Source organism: Rana temporaria, chromosome 6 (genome assembly GCF_905171775.1).
Source record: "Rana temporaria chromosome 6, aRanTem1.1, whole genome shotgun sequence".
Lineage (NCBI taxonomy): Eukaryota > Metazoa > Chordata > Amphibia > Anura > Ranidae > Rana > Rana temporaria.
Genome location: NC_053494.1, coordinates 112543068 through 112569704, shown reverse-complemented (window position 1 = coordinate 112569704; position 26637 = coordinate 112543068). Strand labels below are relative to the sequence as shown.

The window sequence follows — 26637 nt, the reverse complement described above, 5'->3', positions numbered from 1 at the left end:
ACTTGTATAAAGCCAGTCATACACTATGCTGTCTGATTGTACAATCTCTGTACAAATCCTTGAGATTTACTAAAACTAGGTAATAGGATAACCCGCCTGCACAATCTATTCAATTTGTATCAAATCAGGCAGGCCGTTGCACTACATAGTTGATGGTAGATTTAAAGGAGACTATACAGATTGTACAGGGTATGGCCACCTTAAAGGAAGAAGTAAGAAAAAAGAGGTGGTATAGTAATGAGGGGGTGTGGTCCAGAGAGATAAAAACATGCCCTATTCTGTGATGCATTAAGGCAGTACATGATGGGATCTGACGTTTCCTGGATGGTCACATGATGCTACAGGAGGTCAGGGCTCAAATTTTTATTTTATTTTTTGACTAGAGGGTTCAGATTCAAAGCTCCCATTAACTAGGTAAGGCTGCTTTCACATTGGGCTGCGAAGGTGCGGTGACGGTATAGCCGCGCTATTTTTAGCGCAGATATACCGTCGTATTTACCGCGATATTCGGGCGCTAGCAGTGAGGTTTTAACCCCCGCTAGCGGCCGAAAAAGGGTTAATACCGCCCGCAATGCGCCTCTGCAGAGGCGCATTGCGGGCGGTATTACCGCGGTTTCCCATTGATTTCAATGGGAAGGCGCGGTATAGGAGCGGTAAACACCCCGCTCCTATACCGCTCCAAAGATGCGGCTAGCAGGACTTTTGAAGCGGTCCTGCTACCGCACCGCTTCAGTGTGAAAGCCTCCGGGCTTTCACATTGATGCCTGCAGGGCAAGATTTATTCATGCGGTATAGCAGCGCTATTTTTAGTGCTGTACCGCATGAATAACGCCTCAATGTGAAAGGGGCCTTAGTGAGAGATAAGCATGTTGGGGTAGCTTGGTCAGAAAAAGACATTAGAAAAGGCTTCTATTTATTATGAAAAGGGAACTTCTGCCTGAAAAGGTAAACTTGGAATTTAGGTGAGGAAATAAAAATTGTTTGCTTTATTTCTAAATGGCTCCTCTTTAAAAGCCCCTTTTTCTAAATAAATCGACCTTGATTCTACGTATTGTTTCTGGTAAAAAAAATGGATTTCCATTAGCTCTTCTGTAAAAAAAAAAAAAGTGCCACCTAAGAAAAGTTTTGTATAAATGTGTCAACATATTTTTGTTATAATGACTGGGATTGTTTGGTTTTCATGGGCCTGGTACCATCATGCACATTGAACCACTGAGTTTTTTTTTTTCCATGGATATAGATAAAAAATTAACTGCTCGCTGCAAAGTGTAAAGTATGGTGTCTGCTGCCAAATATTTTTGTTTTGGGTTCGTGTTGTAAAGCGAAGGAAGTGCTGCATGAAAATGAGCAAGGACGTTGCAAGGAGGAGTTTCATATGACATTAGGGATCACCAGGGAAATGTTTGCATGTACTGGACAAATAATTAATTGTGTCTCTGCTTTTAGATTTCCTACCTGAGGAAATTACTTGCCACATAAAAATAATCCTGTGAAACGTAATATAATAAGGTAGAATAACTCCTTTTATTGCTGTGACATTTTTCTCCAGCTCCCTTCTTTCGAGTGATTTGTTTGATGTTCATATCTTGCATTTATGCAGCTTTGATTATAATTTGTTACACCGTATTATGAAAAAATGATTTGTATATTTGACACTCTACTGTGAGAGCCTAAGAAAATACAACTGATTTCCAAAGTTGTGGACTGCATTGCTGAATATTGATCACTGCTTTTTCTTGTGTGCAGCTGTGACAGTAGATGAGGTCTCCCAAGCCACTATGGAAGGTGAAGAGTTTATAGCTCCTCCAACTGTAATTTCCAGCACAGAAAATGGTCACTCGGGACCAACAACAGAACATAATGGGGCTGAAGTTACAACAGAATCTGAAAGTGACTTGCTAAATTTTAGCATGGAAGAAACAAAGTAAGCCTTAAATGTAATATATGTGTATATAACATGATTTTTTTTATTTTAAATATTTTTTTATGTATACTTTTTTTGTAGACGCTATAACTTTTGTGCAAACCAATCAATATACACTTATTGCGATTTTTTCATTTTTTATTTTTTTACCAAAAATTTATAGAAGAATACATATCGGCCTAAACTGATAAAGAATTATTATTTTTTGGATATTTATTAAATAAACTAATACTGTGCTAAAGCACCTTTTTGATTTTTATTACAGCATTCAGTCTTTTTGGGTATGAGTCCATCAGCATGGCACATCTTGACTTATAAATATAATAAATCTTTGCCCACTCTTCTTTGCAAAAACATTCCAAATCTGTCCGATTGTGAAGGCATCTCCTGTGCACAGCTCTCTTTAGATCACCCCACAGATTTTTCAATCAGATTCAGGTCTGGGCTCCGGCTGGGCCATTCAAAAACTTGAATCCATGCCTTTTGTTGATTTAAATGTATGTTTTGGGTCGTTCTAATGCTGAAAAATAAAGTTTCCCTTCATGTTCAGCTTTCCAGCAGAAGCCTGAAGGTTTTGTGCCAATATTGACTGGTATTTGAAACTGGTCATAATTCCCTCTATCTTGACTAAGGCCCCCCCCCCTGTTCCAGCTGAAGAAAAACTGCCCCAAAGCATGATACTGCCACCACCATGCTTCTCTGTGGGTATGGTGTTCCTTTAGTGATGTGCAGTGTTTTTGCTTTTGGAATTATAGCCAAAAAAGTTAAACCTTGGTTTCATCAGACTATAACTAACATATTTTCCTACATGCGTTTGGGAGACTTCAGATGTGTTTTTGCTAAATTTAGCCAGGCTTGGATGTTTTTCTTCATAAGAAAAGGCTTCTGTCTTGCCACTCTTCCCCATAGCCCAGACATATGAAGAATACAGAAGACTGTTGTCACATGTACCACACAGCTAGTACTTGCCAGATATTGCTGCAGCTCCTTTAATGTTGCTGTAGGCCTCTTGGCAGCCCTCCTTGACCTGTTTTATTCTCATATTTTCATCAATTTTGGAAGGACGTCCAGTTCTTGGTAATGTCACTGTTGTGCCATATTTTCATCACGTGATGATGACTGTCTTCACTGTGTTCCATGGTATATCTAATTCCTTGGAAATTCTTTTGTACCCTTCTCCTGACTAATACCATTTAAACAATGAGATACCTCTGATGCTTTGTAAACTCTCTGAGGATCATGGCTTTTTCTGTACGATGTGACTAAGAAAAAGTCAAGAAAGACCTGAACTTAGTTTGGGGTTAATCAGAGGCACTTTAAATGATAGCAGGTGTGTACTGACTCCTATTTAACATCAGTTTGAATGTGATTTCTTAATTCTGAACACAGCTACAACCCCAGTTATAAGAGTGCGCACACTTATGCAACCACATTTATTTTATTTTATTTTTACTTCCCCTCCCCTACATCACAGAAAATTTACATTTTAACAGGGGTGTGTACCTTTTTTATATCCACTGTATGTTATTTTTTCCTGTTTGGGCCAGCAGATGGCATTAGTGCAAGGGATACAGAAAACCCACTAGCTGCTCCAGCAAATGTTTACTTTCAGATTACTGCTATGTATCTTAAACAATATACCTATTGCAGTATTTTATACATTTGCAGCAAGACTGGAAATATCTATGGTAATTGGGTTTTGATTTTTTTTTGTGGTTTCTTTTTTTTTATACGCCAACATTAACACCTGAGTACTGTCCATAATACATTTTTTTTGTATTTGCACCAACGTTGACATTTCTAGGACAAGCTTTTAAGGTGAAAAACAAGAACATTTTTAAAAAAGAGGGAAAGGGGGAAAGGGAGGGGAAGAGATTGGGATGTTATTATTGGTGCTATATATTATCATTACTTATATAATGATGAGAAAAGAATCGTTATTGAGCCACATATACAAAAGTAAAAAACTTTTTATTAAGGTATAAACCAATTAAAATTGATCCTAGTAGCTTTTTACATATAACACAGAGGTTGTGAATAGTTGCCGGTCACAATTTAACAGGTTGTAATTGAGCCAAGATAAAAATAATTTGCATAAACCCAACATGTTTTGTTTATAAAGCTTCCTCAGGGGTATGCAATGGCAATCCAGGCTCACAATTTCAACTGTACAGATAGGAGAACATACAATTAGTATTACATATAAAAAATACAGTAGACTGTACAGAAAAATAAATACAATTAAATAAAAAATGCTTTTAGGCATTGCTGAAACTAACCAGGATTATCATGCTTACCCAAGTGCTCATATAGACCACCGTTCGCCAACACCTAAAGTACTGGATTAGAATAAAGTCCCCTAGTGAGGAAGGAGTGCCGCGAACCGACCACAGAGGACACTAATGAGGGAATACTGGATGAGAAGTGGAAAATAAGTGTATAGATGGAACAAGCATGAAATATCAATCGTGTAGACACTGGAGATGTCACTTACTTAAAAACAGTGTAATTCAGAGCAGGAAATGATGGTATACACCCAGTCAAGACACCAGCAAGTGGCGTCTGTCTAAAAAATATAAAACAGACAGACCTAAAGAGTTACAGAGGTTTGTATATGCCACTATCCTCAAAAATGGCAAATAGAAGGTTAAAAAACAAAATTGGATAGCGTTTATTTGAAATAATGAATAGCAGCGAACCAGATGTAAAAAGCGTATACACATCTGACTTTGCTAGAGACAGGGAAAATAGATTTATTTTGTCAAAAACGAATTAGTGGGTCTTTTAAAACAAAAAAGACACCAAATGGACATATGTCTTAATATTACAGATCCTGGCTAGATGGTCACATATTGCAGGAAAAACAAGAAAAATCAAAAAAAAAGGAAAGAGGAAAAAGCGGGTATAGAAAAAGTACTAAATTAACAGGGGCATGTTTAAATACAAAAAAACAGGCCAAAAGCTTACCGCAATACTGTGTAGCCACTCATCCAGCTTCCGCCGCTGTCAGACGATGTGTGCCATGAGAGCGGGTATATATAGTGTCCTGCCGACGAACCTGGTGTCTGACGTCACTGGGAACGGGGCGGGCAAATGGGCGCTGATGCGCATGCTCGCGAAATCCAGCGGATACCTGACTACACACCCCATAGCGTGTAGAGTGCATAGCGACACTAAGGGGAGGAGTGCCTGATCCATGATGCCGATAACAGGGGTGGAACAGACCGATCCCTTCCCTGCTTTGAGTTACAGAGGAGGTCTAGGGCTAGAACTATTTCTGTCACTCACGTTTTCATATGCGGGTGCGACTCGCATCTGCGTTCGCTTGTGCGTGCGAGCCCGGCGGGACGGTGCGCTTAACCTTTTTTTTGTTATTATTTATTTTATTACAGTACTTGTAATAGAAAAAAAAAGCATGGCAGGACCTCTTAAATATGAGATCTGTGGTCAAAAAGACCTCAGATCTCATATTAACACTAAAATGCAATACAAAAAAAAATGTAATTTGAAAAAAAATATCCCCTTTTAAAAGCATTGGGCGGAAGTGACGTTTGACGTTGCTTCCGCCCTCCAATGCTATTGAGCCAAGCGAGTGCCATCTTTCCCTCACTCGGCATTCAGGCAGTGAAGGGAGAGGATCTGATCGGCTAACGATGGCTCCAGTAAGCTGCAGGGACGACTGTAGCGTGGCGGGAGGGGGGCCCTCTCCCGCCACTGATAAAGGTGACCTTGTGGGGAATGTGCCGCTGAGACCACTTATCTGAAAGGACAGTTCGCCGTTTTTAAATATAATGGAGTTATGGCAGCTAGCTGCTGTCATAACAATGGAATTTAACGTCAAATTATCAACATATAACAATGGTGGCTGGTCCTTAAGTAGTTAATCTGTAAATACAGTTGGGTCCATATACAGTGCCTTGAAAAAGTATTCATACCCCTTGAAATTTTCCACTATTTGTCATGTTACAACCAAAAACATAAATGTATCTTATTGGGATTTTGATCTAAACCATTGCATTGTTGTTTTGGCTGTATGTTTAGGGTCATTGTCCTGCTGGAAAGTGAACCTCCGCCCAAGTTTCAAATCTTTTGCAGACTGTAACTGGTTTTCTTCAAATGCCCTGTACACACAATCGGAAATTCCGACAGCAAAAGTCTGATGTGAGTTTTTGAACGGAAATTCCAACCGCGTGTATGCTCCATCGGACTTTTGCTGTCAGAATTTCTGCCAAAAAAAGATTAAGAGCTGGTTCTCAAGTTTTCCGACGGAAAAAATTCCTATCAGAATATCCGGTTGTCTGTAGCAATTCGGATGCGCAAAATTCCGACGCATGCTCGAAAACAATTCGATGCATGCTCGGAAGCTTTGAACTTAATTTTCTCGGCTTGTCTTAGTGTTGTACGTCACTGCGTTCTTGACGGACGAAAGTTCCGAGAACTTTTGTGTGACTGTGTGTATGCAAGCCAAGCTTGAGCGGCATTCCATCAGAAAAACCATCCATGGTTTTTCCGACAAAAAATCCGGTCTTGTCTACGCGGCATAAGATTGCACTGTATTTGGCTCCATCCATCTTCCCATCAAATCTGACCAGCTTCCCTGTCCTTACTGAAGACAAGCATCTTGCAACATGATGCTGCCACCACCATGTTTCACGGTGGGGATGGTGTATTCAGGGTGATGTGCAGTGTTAGTTTTCTGTCACACATAGCGTTTTGCTTTTAGTCCAAAAAGTAACATTTTCGTCTCATCTGACCAGAGCACCTTCTTCCACATGGCTTCTAGCAAACTGAAAACTGCTATTTATTTTGGCATTCATTCAACAATGGATTTCTTTTTGCCACTCTTCCATAAAGGCCAGATTTGTGAAGTGCACATCTAATAGTTGTCCTGTGGACAAATTCTCCTATCTGAGCTGTGGATCTCTGCAGCTCCTCCCAGAGTTTCCATGAGCCATTTGGCTGCTTTTCTGATTAATGCCCGGCCTGTCAGTTTAGGATGACGGTCATGTCTTGGCAAATGCACACCACACTTTTCAGATATTTATTTGTAAAAAATCTTGTAAACCATATATAATTTTGCTGCCACTTTGTGTTGGTCTTATCACATAAAATCCCAATAAAATACATTTATGTTTTTGGTTGAAAAATTTTGAAAATTTCAAGGGGTATGAATTCTTTTTCAAGAAACTATATATTTGGACCCAGGCACAATTTTCATACTTTTGGCTCTGTATGCCACCAGAATAAAATTACAACGAAACAATCCAAATTAATTTGAAGTGCAGACAATTTTAGGAACTGCAACCATTTTTATACACAGTCCCCCTATTCTCAGGGGATCAAATGTAATTGGACAAATGAGTATAAACATGAATAAAATGTTTTTAATGTTTCGTTGAGCATCCTTTACTGGCAATGACTGTCTGTAACCCATGGACATTACAAAAGACGGTTTCCTCATTTCTGATGCTTTGCCAGGCTCTAACTGCAGCTGTCTTTGTTTGTGGGTCTTTCTGCCTTTTAGTTTTGTCTTCAGCAAGTGAAATACATGCTCAATTTGGTTGTGATCAGGTGATTGACTAGGCTATTGCAGAATATTCCACTTATTTTCCTTCAAAAGCTCCTGGGTTGCTTTTGCAGTGTGTTTTGGATCATTGTCCATCTGTACTGTGAAGCACCGTCCAATCAACTTTGCTGCATTTGGCTGAATCTGGGCTGACAGTATATCTCTAAACACTGCAGAATTCATCTGGATGCTTCTGTCTTCTGTCACATCATCCATAAACACCAATGACCCAGTGCCACTGGAAGCCATACATGCCCATGCAATCACACTGCCTGCACCATATTTACAGATGACGTTGTGTGCTTTTGGATCATGAGCTGTTCCAAACCTTCTACACACTTTTCTTCCTGTCATTCTGGTACAGATTCATATTAGTTTCATCCGTCCAAAGAATGCTTTTCCAGAACTGGTTTGGCCTTTTTTCGATATTTTTTTGGCAAAATCTAATCTGGCTTTTCTATTCTTCAGGCTTATGAATGGTTTGTACATTGTGGTGAACCCTCTGTATTTGCTCTCGTGAAGTCTTCTCTTGATTGACTTTGACAATGATACACCCACCTCCTGGAGAGTGTCCCTCACTTGTCTGGATGTTGTGAATGGGTTTTTCTTTACCATAGAGAAGATCCTGTGATCATCCACCGCTGTTGTTTTCCGTGAACGTCCAGGCCTTTTTATGTTGCTGAGCTCACTGATGCATTCTTCTTTCCTCAGAATGTAACAAGTCATTATAAACCTTCCTACCTGCAATTTGTGTTTTCACCTGCAGAAGATGTGCATTGATGATGTAGTTCACTGTATTATTTGTTGCCCTGTACCCACAGCCTATTATAGAGTAAATATTTACATTCCAGTGTCAAGAGTTTGTTTGTGTTCAAACATGAGGTATGCCACATGGCAGTGCACATGTTAATGCAATACCTCTAAATAGATATAATAAATTATAAACAAGCGCACAACCAAAATTTCAATAACGTGTCATAGAAATCCCTATGTTAAATAGTCAAATCAGTAATGATTGTGCATATAAAAATAACAACAAGAGGCAAATGTGTTCAAAGTAAATTATGTGCTAAATGTTCACTGTGTGAAAAAGGAACAAAGTCCCAAAGCATAAAAATAGGACACTTCTAGGATTTAATCCAATAGCTACTAAAATATTCAATGGAGTATCTGGAAGGAGCCTTGGTCTTATTTTCAGCCAAAAGAGTAATATTACTGCCGTTTACCGGACTGAGAGGATCTCAGATTATAGAGATCTCTAGAGCGTGTGCATCAGCCTGCCGGCCACGATAAACGACCACCTCGATCAAGGAGGGATGCTCCTGTCTTGTTGGATGAGGAAATCACCTTCAGCTGTTCATCAGACCGGATCACACCACACAGGAAGGATCACACAGGAAGGAAAAACAGGCAGAATCCACTCAGCTGTACCAGGCACTTGATCTGGGAATAGTAGGCTCAGCAAAAAAGGGACAATAGAGTCTTCATGGTGAAGTATGTCAAAAATTGGAGGTTTATTTAAAAAAACACAGTCAAGTGTCACAACAACCAAAAAATAAAAATAAATGAAAATAAATTTCACAGCAAAATAATATAAAAGGCACAACGATAAAAAAAAGAGTTCCTTTGCACATCAGCCAAGGATCAAACCTAAAGCTGAATAATATGAGCGTGATGGCGTTAGCAAATGGTGCTCCACCCGACACGTTATGGCTTCAACTGGGAACGGAGGCTGACTTCCCACGCCAGCACATCACACTTATATACTTAAAAGGCAGCCAGGACACTGGAAGTGACATTTTTCAACCTCACCTCCGTAGTCACTGGATAAATTGAATCAAACTAACTGAATAGACCTATCAGAAATACATCTGACATATCCTTCAGCAATAAAGATATATGTATGCGAGAAAAAGCTCCCTCTTTAAGCCCAGGTTCACACTGGGTACGATTTGAGATGCGATTTCACATGTCAAATCGCATCTCAAATCGGAAGCATTTGCCGGCAATTGTCGGCAATGGCACCGTCCTAATCAGTGCGACGTCGCATCTGCAGCGCTGCACTGATTTAAAAAAGTAGTTTCTGTACTACTTTTTGCGATTTTGGGCCGCGATTTACATTGAACCCTGCACAGATGTCTCTTAAATCGCGGCCGAAATCGCGGCAAAACCGCAGCCGCGAAATCGCGGTAAAAAGAAAGAATTCTCCCGCATAATCACATACAGCTATACAAAAAAGGAACAAACATGTACTAAATAGACAATATAAATTAATCATTTAGGACTTCATTAATAAATCACTTAAGATTGCATACAGAGAATGCGAATACAAGGATAAAAGACATGTATGAAACATATTTGCATATGCAAATATACCCCAAAAATACTTAAAAAAAGGAGTAAAAACCAAGGATGATTGCCTATTATCAATAAAACAATTGATATCCCACTCCACATTTAAGCTAAAGGGCTTATAGCAATGGAGGTCATATATCCATTGAGTTTCACGACGGGAAATATGTCTTACCAAATTATCTCCCCTCCAATGTGGCGTGTACTTTTCTATGGCCAGTACTTTGAGTAAAGTGGGGTCTCTATTATGATGCATAAGAAAGTGCCTTGATACACTATGTTCAATAAAACCTATCCTTATGTTCCCTAGGTGCTCCCCTATTCTTACATTAAAAGCTCTTTTTGTTCTGCCGACGTACTGTAACCCGCAAGGGCAAATTACAAGGTAGATAACCCCTATAGTTCCACAAGTAATAAAATCTTTGATTTTATATGACCTAGAGGTAAGATGTGAGCTAAAGGTAGACGTTCTCATAGTTTGAGAGGTTTTGCAGACTTTACACTTCTTACATGGGAAAAATCCCTTTAAATTCCCAAACATACTCATCCTACAAGGTATATCAATTACACTAGGTGCTAGTTTATCTTTCAAAGTAGATGTTCTCCTATAGACAATGTTAGGCTTGGCAGGTAGGAGTGATCCCAATAATACCCCATCCCCTTTAAGAACATTCCAGTGTTTCCTCATAGTTTTATTCACCCACCAATGCTGGGATGAGAAAGCAGTAATAAATGCCCATTCAAAGCTTCTACTATCATTTTATATTTTTAACCTTGGGTTTCAGAAGTGTTTCTCTTTCAATGTTAGTAATTCTAGCAAGATCACTCTCAAGAATGTCAGGATTATATCCTTTATATATAAAGCGATGTTTTAAAACATTTGCTTGTTCCTTGAAATCTTCTATACATTAGCAGTTTCTTCTTAACCTCTGGAACTGTCCCTTGGGTATCGCTTCCAACCACTTAGGGTGATGACAGCTTCCTATTGGTATGTATCCATTTCTGTTGGTTGTCTTGAAGGTTTTTGTAATTAATTTTCCCCCCTCCTTCATGATCACAGGTCCAGAAAGTTAATAGAAGCAATGACAAAGGAGGGGGCATTGTACTCCTCAGTAAGCAGGACTACCTAGAGGAGATGAATCGATTATTGGCTGATGGGGACACATATACCATCCTCAGTCGTGATCCTACCCGTGGATATACTAAGCAATTGGATGGGTTGATACAAGATGGTTTTAGAAAGGGTATTGTTAATAAAAAGGAAATGGAATACTTAATCCCCTTGGCACCCAAAATGGCGATTATTTATTATCTCCCTAAGATACACAAAAGTCTGACCCAACCACCTGGTAGGCCTATTGTTAGTGGCATAGAGTCCCTAACATCAAGGATTGGAAAATATGTGGATTCTTTCTTACAGCCAGTAGTCATTAAGACTCCAGCTTTCCTGAGGGATTCTATGGAGCTGATAAATGAAATATCCAAATTGAGTGTTGAAGATGATGTTCTGCTGGTGACGGCGGATGTGTCCTCTTTATATACGAATAGTCCTCATGTTTTGGGTTTTCACTCAGCAAGTTATTTTTTGAATAAAGAGGAGTCGATAAATAAACCTACAATGGAATTTGTTCTGAAATTACTCAAGTTCGCCATTTAACATTATTTATTTTATGATGGAAAATATTTTTTACAACAAACCGGCGTGGCGATGGGGGCAAAATTTGCCCCCAGCCTCGCCAATCTCTTTATGGCTTTTTTCATGGAGATGTCCCCCTTTATTATTTTGGCGAAGATTCATTGATGACGCCTTCTTTCTTTGGAAAGATGATGTCGAGTCTCTCAAAGCCTTCATGGACATGGTTAATAATAACCAATGGGGAATTAAGTTTACCTATGAAGCAGACATTGCCTCTATTAACTTTCTGGACCTGGTGATCATGAAGGAGGGGGGAAAATTAATTACAAAAACCTTCTTCAAGACAACCGACAGAAATGGATACATACCAATAGGAAGCTGTCATCACCCTAAGTGGTTAGAAGCGATACTCAAGGGACAGTTCCAGAGGTTAAGAAGAAACTTCTCACGTATAGAAGATTTCAAGGAACAAGCAAATGTTTTAAAACATCGCTTTATAGATAAAGGATATAATCCTGACATTCTTGAGAGTGATCTTGCTAGAATTACTAACATTGAAAGAGAAACACTTCTGAAACCCAAGAAAAAAATATAAATGATAGTAGAAGCTTTGAATGGGCATTTATTACTGCTTTCTCATCCCAGCATTGGTGGGTGAATAAAACCATGAGGAAACACTGGAATGTTCTTAAGGGGGATGGGGTATTATTGGGATCACTCCTACCTGCCAAGCCCAACATTGGGCCAGATTCACAAAAGAGATACGACGGTGTATCTCCTGATACGCCGTCGTATCTCGGAGATACGATTGTCGTATCTATGCGCCTGATTCATAGAATCAGTTATGCATAGATAGCCCTAAGATCCGACAGGTGTAACTGTGTTACACCGTCGGATCTTAGGCTGCAATTCTAGGCCGGCCACGAGGTGGCGATTCCATTGCGGTCGGCGTAGAATATGCAAATGACTAGTTTTGATTCACGAACGTCCGCTTTGCCCGTCGATCTAAATTTACGTTGTTTCCGTAGAGATGCGTCGCGTAAAACTAAGCATGCCCTCTAGGTGAAAAAGTATTGGTGTTAAGGGAATTGGCGCTGCTGTCCTGGTATTAAACTATGGCCCAATGTGTTGTAGACAGGTGAATAATTCAATAAATAGTGTTGGGTTCCCTCCTACGGTTGGCTCATGTATGAAGAGTCACCGATCGGTTGTGGGGTTCCCTTTTTAATAATGTGCAGTGTGTAACCGCGTTATCCTGTATATTCACTCCGTGTATTTTCCAAAAGAGACTCTATAAGAAAAAAGGTGTGCTAAAAAAAAGTGAGATGTAGAGGTGTTCAAAATTTGGCTCCTATCATTCCTATGTGTGGTAATATTATTGAACGTGCCTCTAGGTGTCAGTCTTGTGCTCAAAGAGGATTTATAACGAAAGAAAGAGAAGAACTGATTTTGCAAGTTTGTGTCAACTTTACATATGTAACAAAAAATGTATCTAAGTGGTAGTTCAAAGCTGTAGTTTGTGTGGACTTAATTAAATCCTGTTTCCAGTGAAAAAAGAAATGTGCAATGGGAAATGAAGAATATATAAAATAAAAATATATAAATGAAAAATGTATATAAAAGATGTGTATATATATGTATATATATATGTATCTGTATACATATATTTATTGAGTGAATAACATATACGTGATTCCCTTAGTTAGGGCACTTGTCCGTGAATTTGTTCTATTTTGTATATTAAATGTTGAACGTGAGATTAGTACACTGTGAGGTGAACTTAGTTCTGTGCTTAAAGCCTCCTGTGATTTCAACAATTAGCTTACACTAATATAGATCCGTGTTAATGATTAATTAATTAGTGAAAAATGCTAGTCCATAAATCCCCTATTTTGGAATGTGTGGGTATGAGTTACTTGCAATTAAGACAATAGACATTTCATCACTTGTTCACTTGATTGGTGAACCCGTGGATGTTACTTCTAATCTGGGTGTTTGCAGCAATTAATTGCTCTGACTAGCAATACAGAAGAACACGAATAAATTAAAAAAAATATAACAACACAGCACAAAGAAAAGCCTCCAATTTCCCTTCAGGGTGGCAACGGAGTCTGTAGTAAGCAGTGCTTGTAACACAATTTAGTCCTCAATATAGAACATACATTAAAGTCCACTGCAAGGAAAAAAACAACAATCGTTTCTTAATCCCCTGTAGACAACTCTGTCGATTCCCTACTCTGGCGTGCTTCACGATCCCCCCTATTGGGTCCCCACTCACCGGATAGATGTCCCCTCGAGGGGGTGTAGGGCTTATCAGAGTGAGGTTACGTTGGCTACCTGATGTCGGGTGGCTGCCTCTCCTAGGTCAATCGATCTGGTGTAGGAGGGTGTCTTTCCTGTGTTCCGTGCCTCGTCTCAATGAATGAGGAATGTATAAAAAAGACAGAGAAAATCCACATAGGGTAGTGCTGTCGGTACTTGGTGATCAATTTTATTCTAGAAAGATCAAACCAGGTCCATAATATTCATGTGTATCCAAAAAAAATATATAATTGGTTTAAAAAAATAAAAAATATATAATAAAACCAAAGACAATTAGTTAAAAAAACGTTATGGCTAACGGTTAGCTCCAGGCAAAATCCAGTCAGCAGCCTTAAGTCACACTTCCCGGGTTTAGATGTCGGTATATCAGTCCAGCGGTATATACCGCAGCACGTGTGGCTGTTTGCGCTCCACGGCTATTAAGTCCATGGTACTCAGCTGATAAAAGAACTTCAAAACATTGATAATACAGGAAACCTTTTACTCGCCACCATAGATGTAGAATCATTGTATACTAGCATTAATCAAGAAGATGGCCTCAAGGGGGTAGAAAAAGCGTTACATGAAAAATCGAACATGAGACAGGAACAAATTTGTTATATTTCAGAGGGACTCCAGTTGGCAATGCAGAACAACCACTTCTGGTACAATAAAGAATATTACGTGCAAACAAGGGGAGTAGCGATGGGAGCCCGCTATGCCCCAAGCGTAGCAAATCTATTCATGGATATGTGGGAACAACAATATATTTATAACCAGTACATCCCACAAATGAGAATGTATAGACGATACATAGATGATATCATCATTCTATGGGAAGGAACACCAGAGACACTTGAATCCTTTATGCAACAACTTAACCAGAACCAATTTGACATCAAATTCACAGGCAAGTGGCACAGGGAGACCATAGAGTACTTAGACTTGGAGATTTTTTAAGAACGAGGGAATATTGTGTACCAAGACTTACTTCAAACAAACTGATAGAAATGGATATATACCAACATCCAGCTGTCATCACAGGAATTGGATATCAAACATCCCAAAGGGGCAACTTCTTAGAATAAGAAGAAATTGCCATAGAAATGAAGATTTTGACACACAAGCAGACGCTTTGCTCAAAAGGTTTGAAGAGAAAGGATACCAACATGTACCTCTGTTGAAATTAAAAGAAAGCATACGAAAAATGGACAGAGCAACTTTACTTAATCCAAACCCAAAACCCAAAATAAATTCGTATGATATGGCCTTCATAACAGAGTACAGTAACCAACACCGTCAACTGGAAAAAATTATGAAAAAATATTGGCCCATACTTAAAGAGGACATCACACTAGCAAAAATCCTACCAAATAAACCTCACTTCATTTATCGAAAGGCACCCACTCTAAGGAATCAATTAGTACACAATGTGGTGAACCCACCTAAACCTGTGGAACTATGTCCTGAATTAAAAGGATTTTACAGATGTCAGAGGTGTCTCCCCTGCAAGAAGAGCAAAAAACAAACTCGTAGACGTCTTACGTTTACATCAAACACTTATCGCAAGGAATATCGCATTAAGAAACTTATCACCTGTAGCAGCACGCACGTAACATATGTTATAGAATGTCCCTGCAAATTGCAGTATGTGGGTAGGACCACGAGACCTCTAAAAGTTCGGATCAGGGAACATATAAGAAATATTCGCAAAGGGTTCCCAGACCATAGCCTGTCTAGACACTTCAGCGAAGCTCATAATAAAGACCCTTCCCAAATGATTTTCTATGGCATAGATACAATACAAGAACATTGGCGAGGGGGCAACAGAAAAATACAAATTTCACAGAACGAAACCGAATGGATATATAGGTTGGGATCGCTGGCACCAAAAGGAATGAATTTGGACATTGACCTCAACTGTTATATATCCAACAACTAGAGCCCAATTATAATTTATAACAAACTGGAAATTACATATTTACCCTACCAGCTTGAGAACAAACTAATGCTTCCTTCTCTCTCTTTGTTAGTAACCACCAGATAGAAAAAGATAAAGAATATACTATATTATATGATTAATATTACAACAAAAGGGGCTTTTATAGATATAACTGTTCATTTAATTATTCTACCAATATGTGACTAACAAGCTACCATAACTAACTCTATCATAAGTAATAAGAAGATCTTACATCCATCAACGGATGAAAATATCCAATTAAACTTATTATATATGCTCTGTTCCTTCCTTTATTTAGTCTAAAAAGTTTTTGACCCCCACATTGACCAAGCGGGGTTCACTAGTTGAGGAGAAATTAGGATACTATAATAGTAGTAGTCCTTTATAAATAAACAGGTGAACCCGCCCAGTCAGATTGACAGAAGTATCCTTTACATAATATAGGTTCTTTTAAAATAATACCAGCCAAAATAGACAGATCGCAAGGAGCTGGACACACGCAGGGACATTGCCTGAAAGTGAACCTGACAGCGGGGTCCTCCTTTCAACCATTGTAAAATGAGCCTTATATTTGAGACCACACAATCCCTGCCTTTTTTTATAAATGTCATAGTGACATGTAAAATACTACAGAAATAAGTGTTTTTTGATTCCAAACAAACGTTTACAATACATACTAAAATAAATGTCTCATTTATAAAATTTATGATACATATATATATACACATATTAATTCAATATGACCCCGCAGGGTCATAAAACAGAATACACACTGCAGATTAACATCAGTAGCAATCTACACAGGAGACATAATTTAATTAATTGTAGATCATAATATATATGTGTATCCCATACAGAGTGCGACTTCTAGTTAGAATAAGGATTTGTATCACTTTTATTTGTTATGGGTTAAAATATATTAGCCGGCATCCAAGCACCAGAGCAAAGAAAACATTTCTTTAAATAGCCACTGACATAAGAGATATAATACTGAGTGCACCGCAATGCTAGCACCAAATAAATTACCCGGTCCTAGATCCACTAAAGGGATAAACATAATAGAACAGACTAATCAAAAAAATTTTTGTTTTCAAAATTCTTTCACATATCACGAATCTAGTAAAATATTCCCTAATTTGAGAGCCAGCGCTTTGATTGGATTATAGGGAGTAAAGCCACTCCCCAGCAGGAGGGACTTGGCTTCCGACTAACATATAAAATGAATTGTGGAGTGTAGGACGGCTATCACCTTTGAAAAAGTCCTAATAGACGAAACTAGTCAGGTGACTTAGCCGCAAACACGTCACAAGCTTGCACAGCCAGCAGACACTTCCGGGCAAGGACTTAATAGCCGTGGAGCGCAAACAGCCACACGTGCTGCGGTATATACCGCTGGACTGATATACCGACATCTAAACCCGGGAAGTGTGACTTAAGGCTGCTGACTGGATTTTGCCTGGAGCTAACCGTTAGCCATAACGGTTTTTTAACTAATTGTCTTTGGTTTTATTATATATTTTTTATTTTTTTAAACCAATTATGTTTTTTTTTTTGGATACACATGAATATTATGGACCTGGTTTGATCTTTCTAGAATAAAATTGATCACCAAGTACCGACAGCACTACCCTATGTGGATTTTCTCTGTCTTTTTTATACATTCCTCATTCATTGAGACGAGGCACGGAACACAGGAAAGACACCCTCCTACACCAGATCGATTGACCTAGGAGAGGCAGCCATCCGACATCAGGTAGCCAACGTAACCTCACTCTGATAAGCCCTACACCCCCTCGAGGGGACATCTATCCGGTGAGTGGGGACCCAATAGGGGGGATCGTGAAGAACGCCAGAGTGGGGAATCGACAGAGTTGTCTACAGGGGATTAAGAAACGATTGTTGTTTTTTTCCTTGCAGTGGACTTTAATTTATGTTCTATATTGAGGACTAAATTGTGTTACAAGCACTGCTTACTACAGACTCCGTTGCCACCCTGAAGGGAAATTGGAGGCTTTTCTTTGTGCTGTGTTGTTATATTTTTTTAAATTTATTTGTGTTCTTCTGTATTGCTAGTCAGAGCAATTAATTGCTGCAAACACCCAGATTAGAAGTAACATCCACGGGTTCACCAATCAAGTGAACAAGTGATGAAATGTCTATTGTCTTAATTGCAAGTAACTCATACCCACACATTCCAAAATAGGGGATTTATGGACTAGCATTTTTCACTAATTAATTAATCATTAACACGGATCTATATTAGTGTAAGCTAATTGTTGAAATCACAGGAGGCTTTAAGCACAGAACTAAGTTCACCTCACAGTGTACTAATCTCACGTTCAACATTTAATATACAAAATAGAACAAATTCACGGACAAGTGCCCTAACTAAGGGAATCACGTATATGTTATTCACTCAATAAATATATGTATACAGATACATATATATATATACATATATATACATCTTTTATATACATTTTTCATTTATATATTTTTATTTTATATATTCTTCATTTCCCATTGCACATTTCTTTTTTCACTGGAAACAGGATTTAATTAAGTCCACACAAACTACAGCTTTGAACTACCACTTAGATACATTTTTTGTTACATATGTGAAGTTGACACAAACTTGCAAAATCAGTTCTTCTCTTTCTTTCGTTATAAATCCTCTTTGAGCACAAGACTGACACCTAGAGGCTCAATTGAATGTGACACGTTCAATAATATTACCACACATAGGAATGATAGGAGCCAAATTTTGAACACCTCTACATCTCACTTTTTTTAGCACACCTTTTTTCTTATAGAGTCTCTTTTGGAAAATACACAGAGTGAATATACAGGATAACGCGGTTACACACTGCACATTATTAAAAAGGGAACCCCACAACCGATCGGTGACTCTTCATACATGAGCCAACCGTAGGAGGGAACCCAACACTATTTATTGAATTATTCACCTGTCTACAACACATTGGGCCATAGTTTAATACCAGGACAGCAGCGCCAATTCCCTTAACACCAATACTTTTTTACATTGTCCCTCGATAGAGGGCACTCACAGGGAGGCAGCAGCAATCCTTAGTCCTAGCGCGGATATACCACCTCAATGCCCTCTAGGTGGTCTAACCAATGTTAAGTATGGCCGTCGTTCCCGCGTCAAATTTTTAAATTTTACATCGTTTGCGTAAGTCGTCCGTAAATGGCGCTGGACGCCATTTACGTTAGCGCCGAAACCAATGACGTCCTTGCGACGTCATTTAGCGCAATGCACGTCGGGAAATTTTTAGGGACGGAGCATGCGCAGTACGTTCGGCGCGGGAACGCGCCCAATTTAAATGGTGCCCGCCCCATTTGAATTAGGCGGGCTTGCGCCGAGCGGATTTACGTTACACCGCCGCAAGTTTACAGGTAAGAGCTTTGTGAATCAGGCACTTACGCTGTAAACCTGCGGCAGTGTAACGTAAATGGGATACGTTACGCCGCCGCAGCGTAACGTATTTGTACCTGAATCTGGCCCATTGTCTATAGGAGAACATCTACTTTGAAAGATAAACTAGCACCTAGTGTAATTGATATACCTTCTAGGATGAGTATGTTTGGGAATTTAAAGGGATTTTTCCCATGTAAGAAGTGTAAAGTCTGCAAAACCTCTCAAACTATGAGAACGTCTACCTTTAGCTCACATCTTACCTCTAGGTCATATAAAATCAAAGATTTTATTACTTGTGGATCTATAGGGGTTATCTACCTTTTAATTTGCCCTTGCGGGTTACAGTACGTCGGCAGAACAAAAAGAGCTCTTAATGTAAGAATAGGGGAGCACCTAGGGAACATAAGTAGAGGTTTTATTGAACATAGTGTATCAAGGCACTTTCGTATGCATCATAATAGAGACCTTACTTTACTCAAAGTACTGGCCATAGAAAAGTACACCCCACATTGGAGGGGAGATAATTTGGTAAGACATATTTCCCGTCGTGAAACTCGATTGATATATGACCTCCATTGCTATAAGCCCTTTGGCTTAAATGTGGAGTGGGATATCAATTGTTTTATTGATAATAGGTAATCATCCTTGGTTTTTACTCCTTTTTTAAGTATTTTTGGGGTATATTTGCATATGCAAATATGTTTCATACATGTCTTTTATCCTTGTATTCGCATTCTCTGTATGCAGTCTTAAGTGATTTATTTATGCAGTCCTAAATGATTTATTTATATTGTCTATTTAGTACATGTTTGTTCCTTTTTTGTATAGATTGTATGCGATTATGCGAGAGAATTCTTTCTTTAAAGAGGGAGCTTTTTCTCGCATACATATATCTATTTTGCTGATAGGTCTATTCAGTTCGTTTTCAATTTATCCAGTGACGGAGGTGAGGTTGAAAAATATCACTTCCAGTGTCCTGGCTGCCTTTTAAGTGTATATAAGTGTGATGTGCTGACGTGGGAAGTCGGCCTCCGTTCCCAGTTGAAGCCATTTTTGGGGAAACGCGTCGGGTGGAGCACCATTTCCTAACGCCATCACGCTCATATTATTCAGCTTTAGGTTTGATCCTTGGCTGATGTGCAAAGGAACTCTTTTTTTTTAGCATTGTGCCTTTTATATTATTTTGCTGTGGACACCTGCTGTAAAAATTTATTTTTATTTATTTTTATTTTTTGGTTGTTGTGACACTTGACTGTGTTTTTTTAAAATACTTCACCATGAAGACTCTATTGTCCCTTTTTTGCTGAGCCTACTATTCCCAGATCAAGTGCCTGGTAAAGCTGAGTGGATTCTGCCTGTTTTTCCTTCCTGTGTGATCCTTCCTGTGTGGTGTGATCCGGTCTGATGAACAGCTGAAGGTGATATCCTCATCCAACAAGACAGAAGCATCCCTCCTTGATCGAGGTGGTCATTTATCGGGGCCGGCAGGCTGATGCACACGCTCTAGACATCTCTATAATCTGAGATCCTCTCAGTCCAGTAAGCGGCAGTAATATTGCACTCTTTTGGCTGAAAATAAGGCCAAGGCTCCTTCCAGATACTCCATTGAATATTGCAGTAGCTATTGGATTAAATCCTAGAAGTGTCCTATTTTTATGCTTTGGGACTTTGTTCCTTTTTCACACAATGAATATTTAGCACATAATTTACTTTGAATACATTTGCCTCTTGTTGTTGTTCACAGTTTTGTGTATTTTTATATGCACAATCATTATTGATTTGACTATTTCACATAGGGATTTCTTTAATGACACTTTATTGAAATTTTGGTTGGGCGCTTGTTTATAATTTATTATATCTATTTATATGTTTCTTTGGGCCTTAAGTATTTAGACTTTCATGAGCAGCACTATTTTGTTTGATCATTTTTTCACAATCAATTGTTTGATTTTTCACATTCACTTTTTATTAGGTCAAGCGCAGAGTTATTTTCTCTTTTTTAATATCTTAATGCAATACCTCTGTAGTCTAAGAACTGACACTTCATGTGAAGAAACTATATATCCCTCAATCCCTAGGTCTCTAAGTCTAGTGCTCTTCAGGTGAGAGCTAAACAGTACTTACATATGACAGAGACTAAGCAGGCAGAGGAATTAACAGAGAGATTACCATGCAGTATTCCATCACATTAGCACTCTCACAGGAAATCATGAGGCATGGATTGTGACGTGGAAGATGCTTGTTCCTTTAGCAAATAGAGACAACCTGGGTGAATGAATAATAGGACATAGGGAAATCAATTGGTTATGATTATGATGAGTACAAACTGCTCTCATTACACGTTGGGCAAAAGTCAAAGCCTTATGTATAACCTGAAACTGAGATTCAGGGGTGCTGCACATAAATCTGTTTGAAGGCTAACACAGGTTGAGGTACCTACACATGATAAAATTTGCGTCCTTGCAAATAGTGAAAGCAAGGTCAGATTTATTTTACTGTTTTACAAACAAACAAACATAGCACAGAAGCGTTTCAAAAAAACGAATCACCAATCAAAGGAAATCTGTACAGCAGTAAATTTGCAATCATGTATTATGTGATGGAACAGATATTTGCCATATTATGAGGGAATTGGGGCACAGATAGATGACAGAGAACAAGCAGGTAGAGCAATTAACAGAGAGATCACAATGCAGTATTTCATCACGTTTTACAGGCTATAACTGCAAGGGACCACACAAATGTACATAAACCTTACTGTTATAGTAGAATTAATAATGGTAATAGTAATGGATAAGTTGAAAATTATGTTTTGACAAGAGCTGCACACTGAATAGATCTTAAATAGAGCATTGAAGAATTTAAGTGACTGTCATTTAGAAATAGGCTAGATTTTGTCTTTTTTTTTTAGAAGTTTTTAACAATTGAAGGCGTGTTCAGATAAAAAAAAAATCTTTTTGAGTTACATTAATATAATAATGCTCTTCTCGTTAAAGCAATAGCAGCACCTTTATGTACTGTGGACAGTGACTATAAATACTTATTTGATTCCTTGTCAGGCTAGTCATTTTAAGAAAACATTTATTTTAATTTTGTGAGATTCCCAATAATGGTAAGATGCCAGAATATTTTAAATTCTAATGAACATTTTTGAAACAACAAATTAGCAGTATTTGTAGCATCACAAAACGTAACGCATAATTTTATTTCCCCAGTAAAATACGTGAACAGCTAGGCATGAAGCCTTTACCAAGAGACAAATTTTCTTCCTTTTCTTCCCCAATGGAAACCGATTCAGGAAGAAAGAAAAAGGTATGGAATTATTTGTACTATTTCATAACCTGGAAAGTTAAGCATGATGAGTACTTATGTATGCATTTAGGACAAATACCAGTGGTATGTCGTATCCTATAAAAATAAACTATAATTTCAGCTTGCTTTTATTGATCTACACAGAGATACAGTTGAACCTCGGTTTACGAGCATAATCCGTTCCAGGAGTATGCTCGTAATCCAAAGTACTTGCATATCAAAGCAAGTTTTTTTAATTAAAGTCAATGGAAACGAAAATAATTTGTTCCGCATTGACTTCAATGGAATGCAATACCGAATGCAGCCAGAGGTGGGGGGCACCAGAGAGCGCCGGAAACATTCGAAAAGGCCCGAGGACACTTCGGCTCGTTTCCTGCCCCCCATACCTCAGGCCAAATGAAGTACTGCAGGCCAATGTTCGGCTTTTCTCGGCTCCTGTGCCCACGTACCTCAGGCCAAATGAGGCACTGCAGGCCTATTTTCGGTTCTGCTTGGCTTCTGCACCCCCGTACCTCAGGCCAAATGAGGTACTGCAGGCCTATTTAGCTTGAATTCTGCTCGTCTTGCGAGTCAACACTTGCAAACCGAGTCATAATAAAAAAAAAAGTTGCTCGCAAATCAAAACACTCTTAAACCGAGGTTCCACTGTACTCAAATGAATGTATTGTTCAATTTGGATTACTACACATCAGCACTGTGAGCAAGTGTGTTTTAGCACTTTATATTCTGTTTCTACTCTAATCACAGCACTGTCCCAGAATCCTCTCAGTTTTACTATTATGGAAAAAAATGTGTATTACACTTGTATAAAGAAATTCATCAAATATGACCTACAGTAAATGACGTGCAACATCAAACAACAATAATTTTACATTTCAAATAAATGTCCATATATGAAGTGATTTTCATACATCAAGAAAATATGCATCAAACAATCTATATTAAAGTGCTTCAAATAATTATTTTTATGGTGCTCCTTATGCAAAGTGCTCCAGTGCAGTTCATGGGCCAAATTCAGAAAGATCAGCGGATCTTTCTGCTGGCGTAACGTATGTCATTTACGTTACGCCGCCGCAAGTTTTTCAGGCAAGTGCTTTATTCACAAAGCACTTGCCTGTAAAGTTGAGGCGGCGTAGCGTAAATCACCCGGCGGAATTCAAATTCGGCGGGTGGGGGCGTGTATCATTTAAATGAAGCACGTCCCTGCGCCGAACGAACTGCGCATGCGTCGGCCACGACTGAATCCCAGTGCGCATGCTCCAAATGACGTCGGCAAATCGTCATGCTTTAGACGTGAACGTAAATTACGTCCAGCCGTATTCGCGAACGACTTACGCAAACGACGTAAAAATTTAAAAACTTGGCGTGGGGTACACCGCACATACCCCTCATATAGCAGGGGTAACTTTACGCCGGAAAAAGCCGAACGCAGACGACGTAAAAAATTTTTTGCAAGTTTCTATCCAGCCCTTGAGACATTATTCCCCCCACCAAAAACAACAGTAGGGAAAAATTCCTCCCACTGACACCAGTGATGGTGCACTATGCCTCCCACTGACAGGGGCACTATTCAGGGGCACTATTCCTCCCAGTGACACCAACAATGGGGCACCATTCCTCCCATTGATACCATAGGTGAGGCACTATTCCTCCCACTGACACTAATGATGGGGCACTATTGTTCCCACTGACACCGATAATGGAACAATATTACTGACACCGACAATGGAATACTATTTCTCCCACTGACACCAATGATGACACACTATATCTCCCACTAATACTAATGATGGGGAACTATTACTTCAGTTAATACCAATGATGGGGCACTATTACTCCAGTTAATACAAATGATGGGGCACTATTCCTTCCATAAATGGCAATGATGGGGCATTGTTTAGTCCCACTGACACCAGGACATCTTCTCCCCCCATTGACCACAGTCCGGCCCCCCTAAAGTTTAAAGGACAGTAAAACAGGCCCTTTGTTTATAAAGTTTGGAGACTCCTGGTTTATATCATTGTCAGGCTTGTATTGCTGTACTTGCTCCTGTTAGGGAAATTCACCTTCTTTAATTGTCCTGATCACCAGTGTCTGGTGACTGAAAGAGAAGGTATATCCATTTTTAAGTTGCACTCAGAACTTCCATACTGTAAATCTTCCCCTGGGTACACTTATAACCATAACAACTGTCTAATACATCATACAATTTTCTTGTACAATTTTCCTTTAGATTTACCCAAACCATATTATCGAGGTCAAACCTAAACGCTTTCAATTTGGATGCAGTCAGACGGGCCCTTTGAACTACATAGTTGAAAGTAAATCTAAAGGAAATTGAATAAGAAAATGGTATAATGAATGGCCATCTTTAGAGGAGATTTCCCTCATATTGGAAAGATATCTTCTCGTTTCCTGTTGCGTCTATAGGCCAGGAAGTAAAAAGGGGGGGGGGGGGGACTAGTGGGTTCAACCCTCCCTTATTTTAGCTAAAATGTGGGGGAAAAAGTTTTAGCTTTAAATATAGTTTATTGTAAGAAACGCATTGTGTGTGGTAATCATCAGAACATATTTTTATTTTCCTAAATAACACTCTTTTATGCTTTTTAATAGCGCAGAGTATTATTGTTGCTACTTTTTCACTTTAAGAATCTTCTAATCCCATTTGTGTCTTATCAGAATAACGTCCTTAATGCAATTTTGCTGCTGCTCAAGGACCTGGACACAGAAGATTTGGAAATTGTTCAGAGAACCGCAGGGAATAGGATTCATCAGCTACAGAGAAAAGAGCTCCAGCAGGAGAGATAAATGTGTCAAGGAGGCAGGTGCATGTACCGTCTGCAACTTGAGCATTCCAATGACAAACTGCAATCTAGATCATAATCGCACTATACATACATTTTTTTGATGAATGCTGGAGTTGAGAGAAACAAATCTAGCAAAATTAGCTTGCCAAGGCATTTTTCTCTGCAAGATCACAGTTGAAAACTATTTATGATACAGTTTAGAAACAAATCATATTTCTCATTCTACACCTAAACGTTTTAGATAGAATAAAATGTATGCGTCATATTTGCTAAGGAGCTGACTTTTGTTGAGAAAATAAATGTGCATAATTTTTCAGTTTGCTATTTGCTGAAGACGAATTCATTAATGTGCCTAGTATCTGTAAGGTCCTTTTGCTTATTCCGAAATGCTGCCTGATGTAAAACAAAACAATTTTCCTATGCAATGAAACATATTCTTAGTTGTAATAATTAAATAAAGTAGACTAGATTGGTTAAAAAAGATTATTGTTGACTTTATTGTGAAGAAGCATCATATTAAAAAAAACTGCCCTAGAGCAGTACTAGTTTGACATTTTTTGTTTCTTTGCACAACCCTAGACTATCCTAGCTGCAAGGCAATGCAAAAACATCTGTTCTATACTTTACAGCTCTGCACTATTTTGTTCCCTGAATTGAAAAACCTGCCACTATATACTGTAGTGTGAATTAAAGGGTATGTCAACACCAACAATGAACCTTTCTTGCTTGGTCCCCGTTGGACTTTTTTAAAGTGGTTGTAAAGGCAGAAGTTTTTTTACCTTTATGCATTCTATGCATGAAGGTAAAAAACCCTATGTGTGCAGCAGCCCCCCCCCCCCCTCAATATTTACCTGTGCCCTATCTCGATCAATGTGCATGAGAGCAGCAGCTCTCCAGGGGCCCCATTCTCCTCATTAGTTGAGACCGCAGTGGGCTCCCACTACTGTCAATCACAGCAAGTAAGCCAATGACGAGAAATCGGGGGTGCGGCCGAGCCACTCTCTGTGTCTGAATGGGCAAACAGGCCAGTGGCTCGGGTGCCCTCATAGCAAGCTGCTTGCTATGGGGGCACTTGGCAGGAGGGTGGGGCCAGTAACACCGGCGGGGGACTTGAGAAGAGGAGGATCAGGGCTTCTCTGTGCAAAACCATTGCACAGAGCAGGTAAGAATAACATGTTTTTGTTATGTTCAAAATATAAAAAAATTGCCATTAATATCACTTTAATCAATTGTCGACCACAATACATATATGTATGTTGGGGTTTGCAAGTGGATTACCTGCAGGGCCAGATTAAGAACATCATGGGCCTGGTGCTGAGGATTTTGGTGGGGCCTTT

General features: G+C 39.0%; 1 protein-coding gene across 2 annotated transcripts in view; it reads left to right on the top strand.

Moving 5' to 3' along the window:
- CFAP410 (cilia and flagella associated protein 410) overlaps positions 1–25783 on the top strand; it is a 132377-nt gene extending 106594 nt beyond the window's left edge. For both annotated transcript variants that reach the window (XM_040357185.1, XM_040357184.1), the window contains exons 6-8: positions 1747–1924; positions 22397–22493; positions 25173–25783. In XM_040357185.1, coding sequence (XP_040213119.1) covers positions 1747–1924; positions 22397–22493; positions 25173–25301 — 404 coding nt within the window. In that variant the 3' untranslated portion in view covers positions 25302–25783. The remainder of the gene's footprint in view (positions 1–1746; positions 1925–22396; positions 22494–25172) is intronic.
- Positions 25784–26637: the final 854 nt, after the last annotated feature.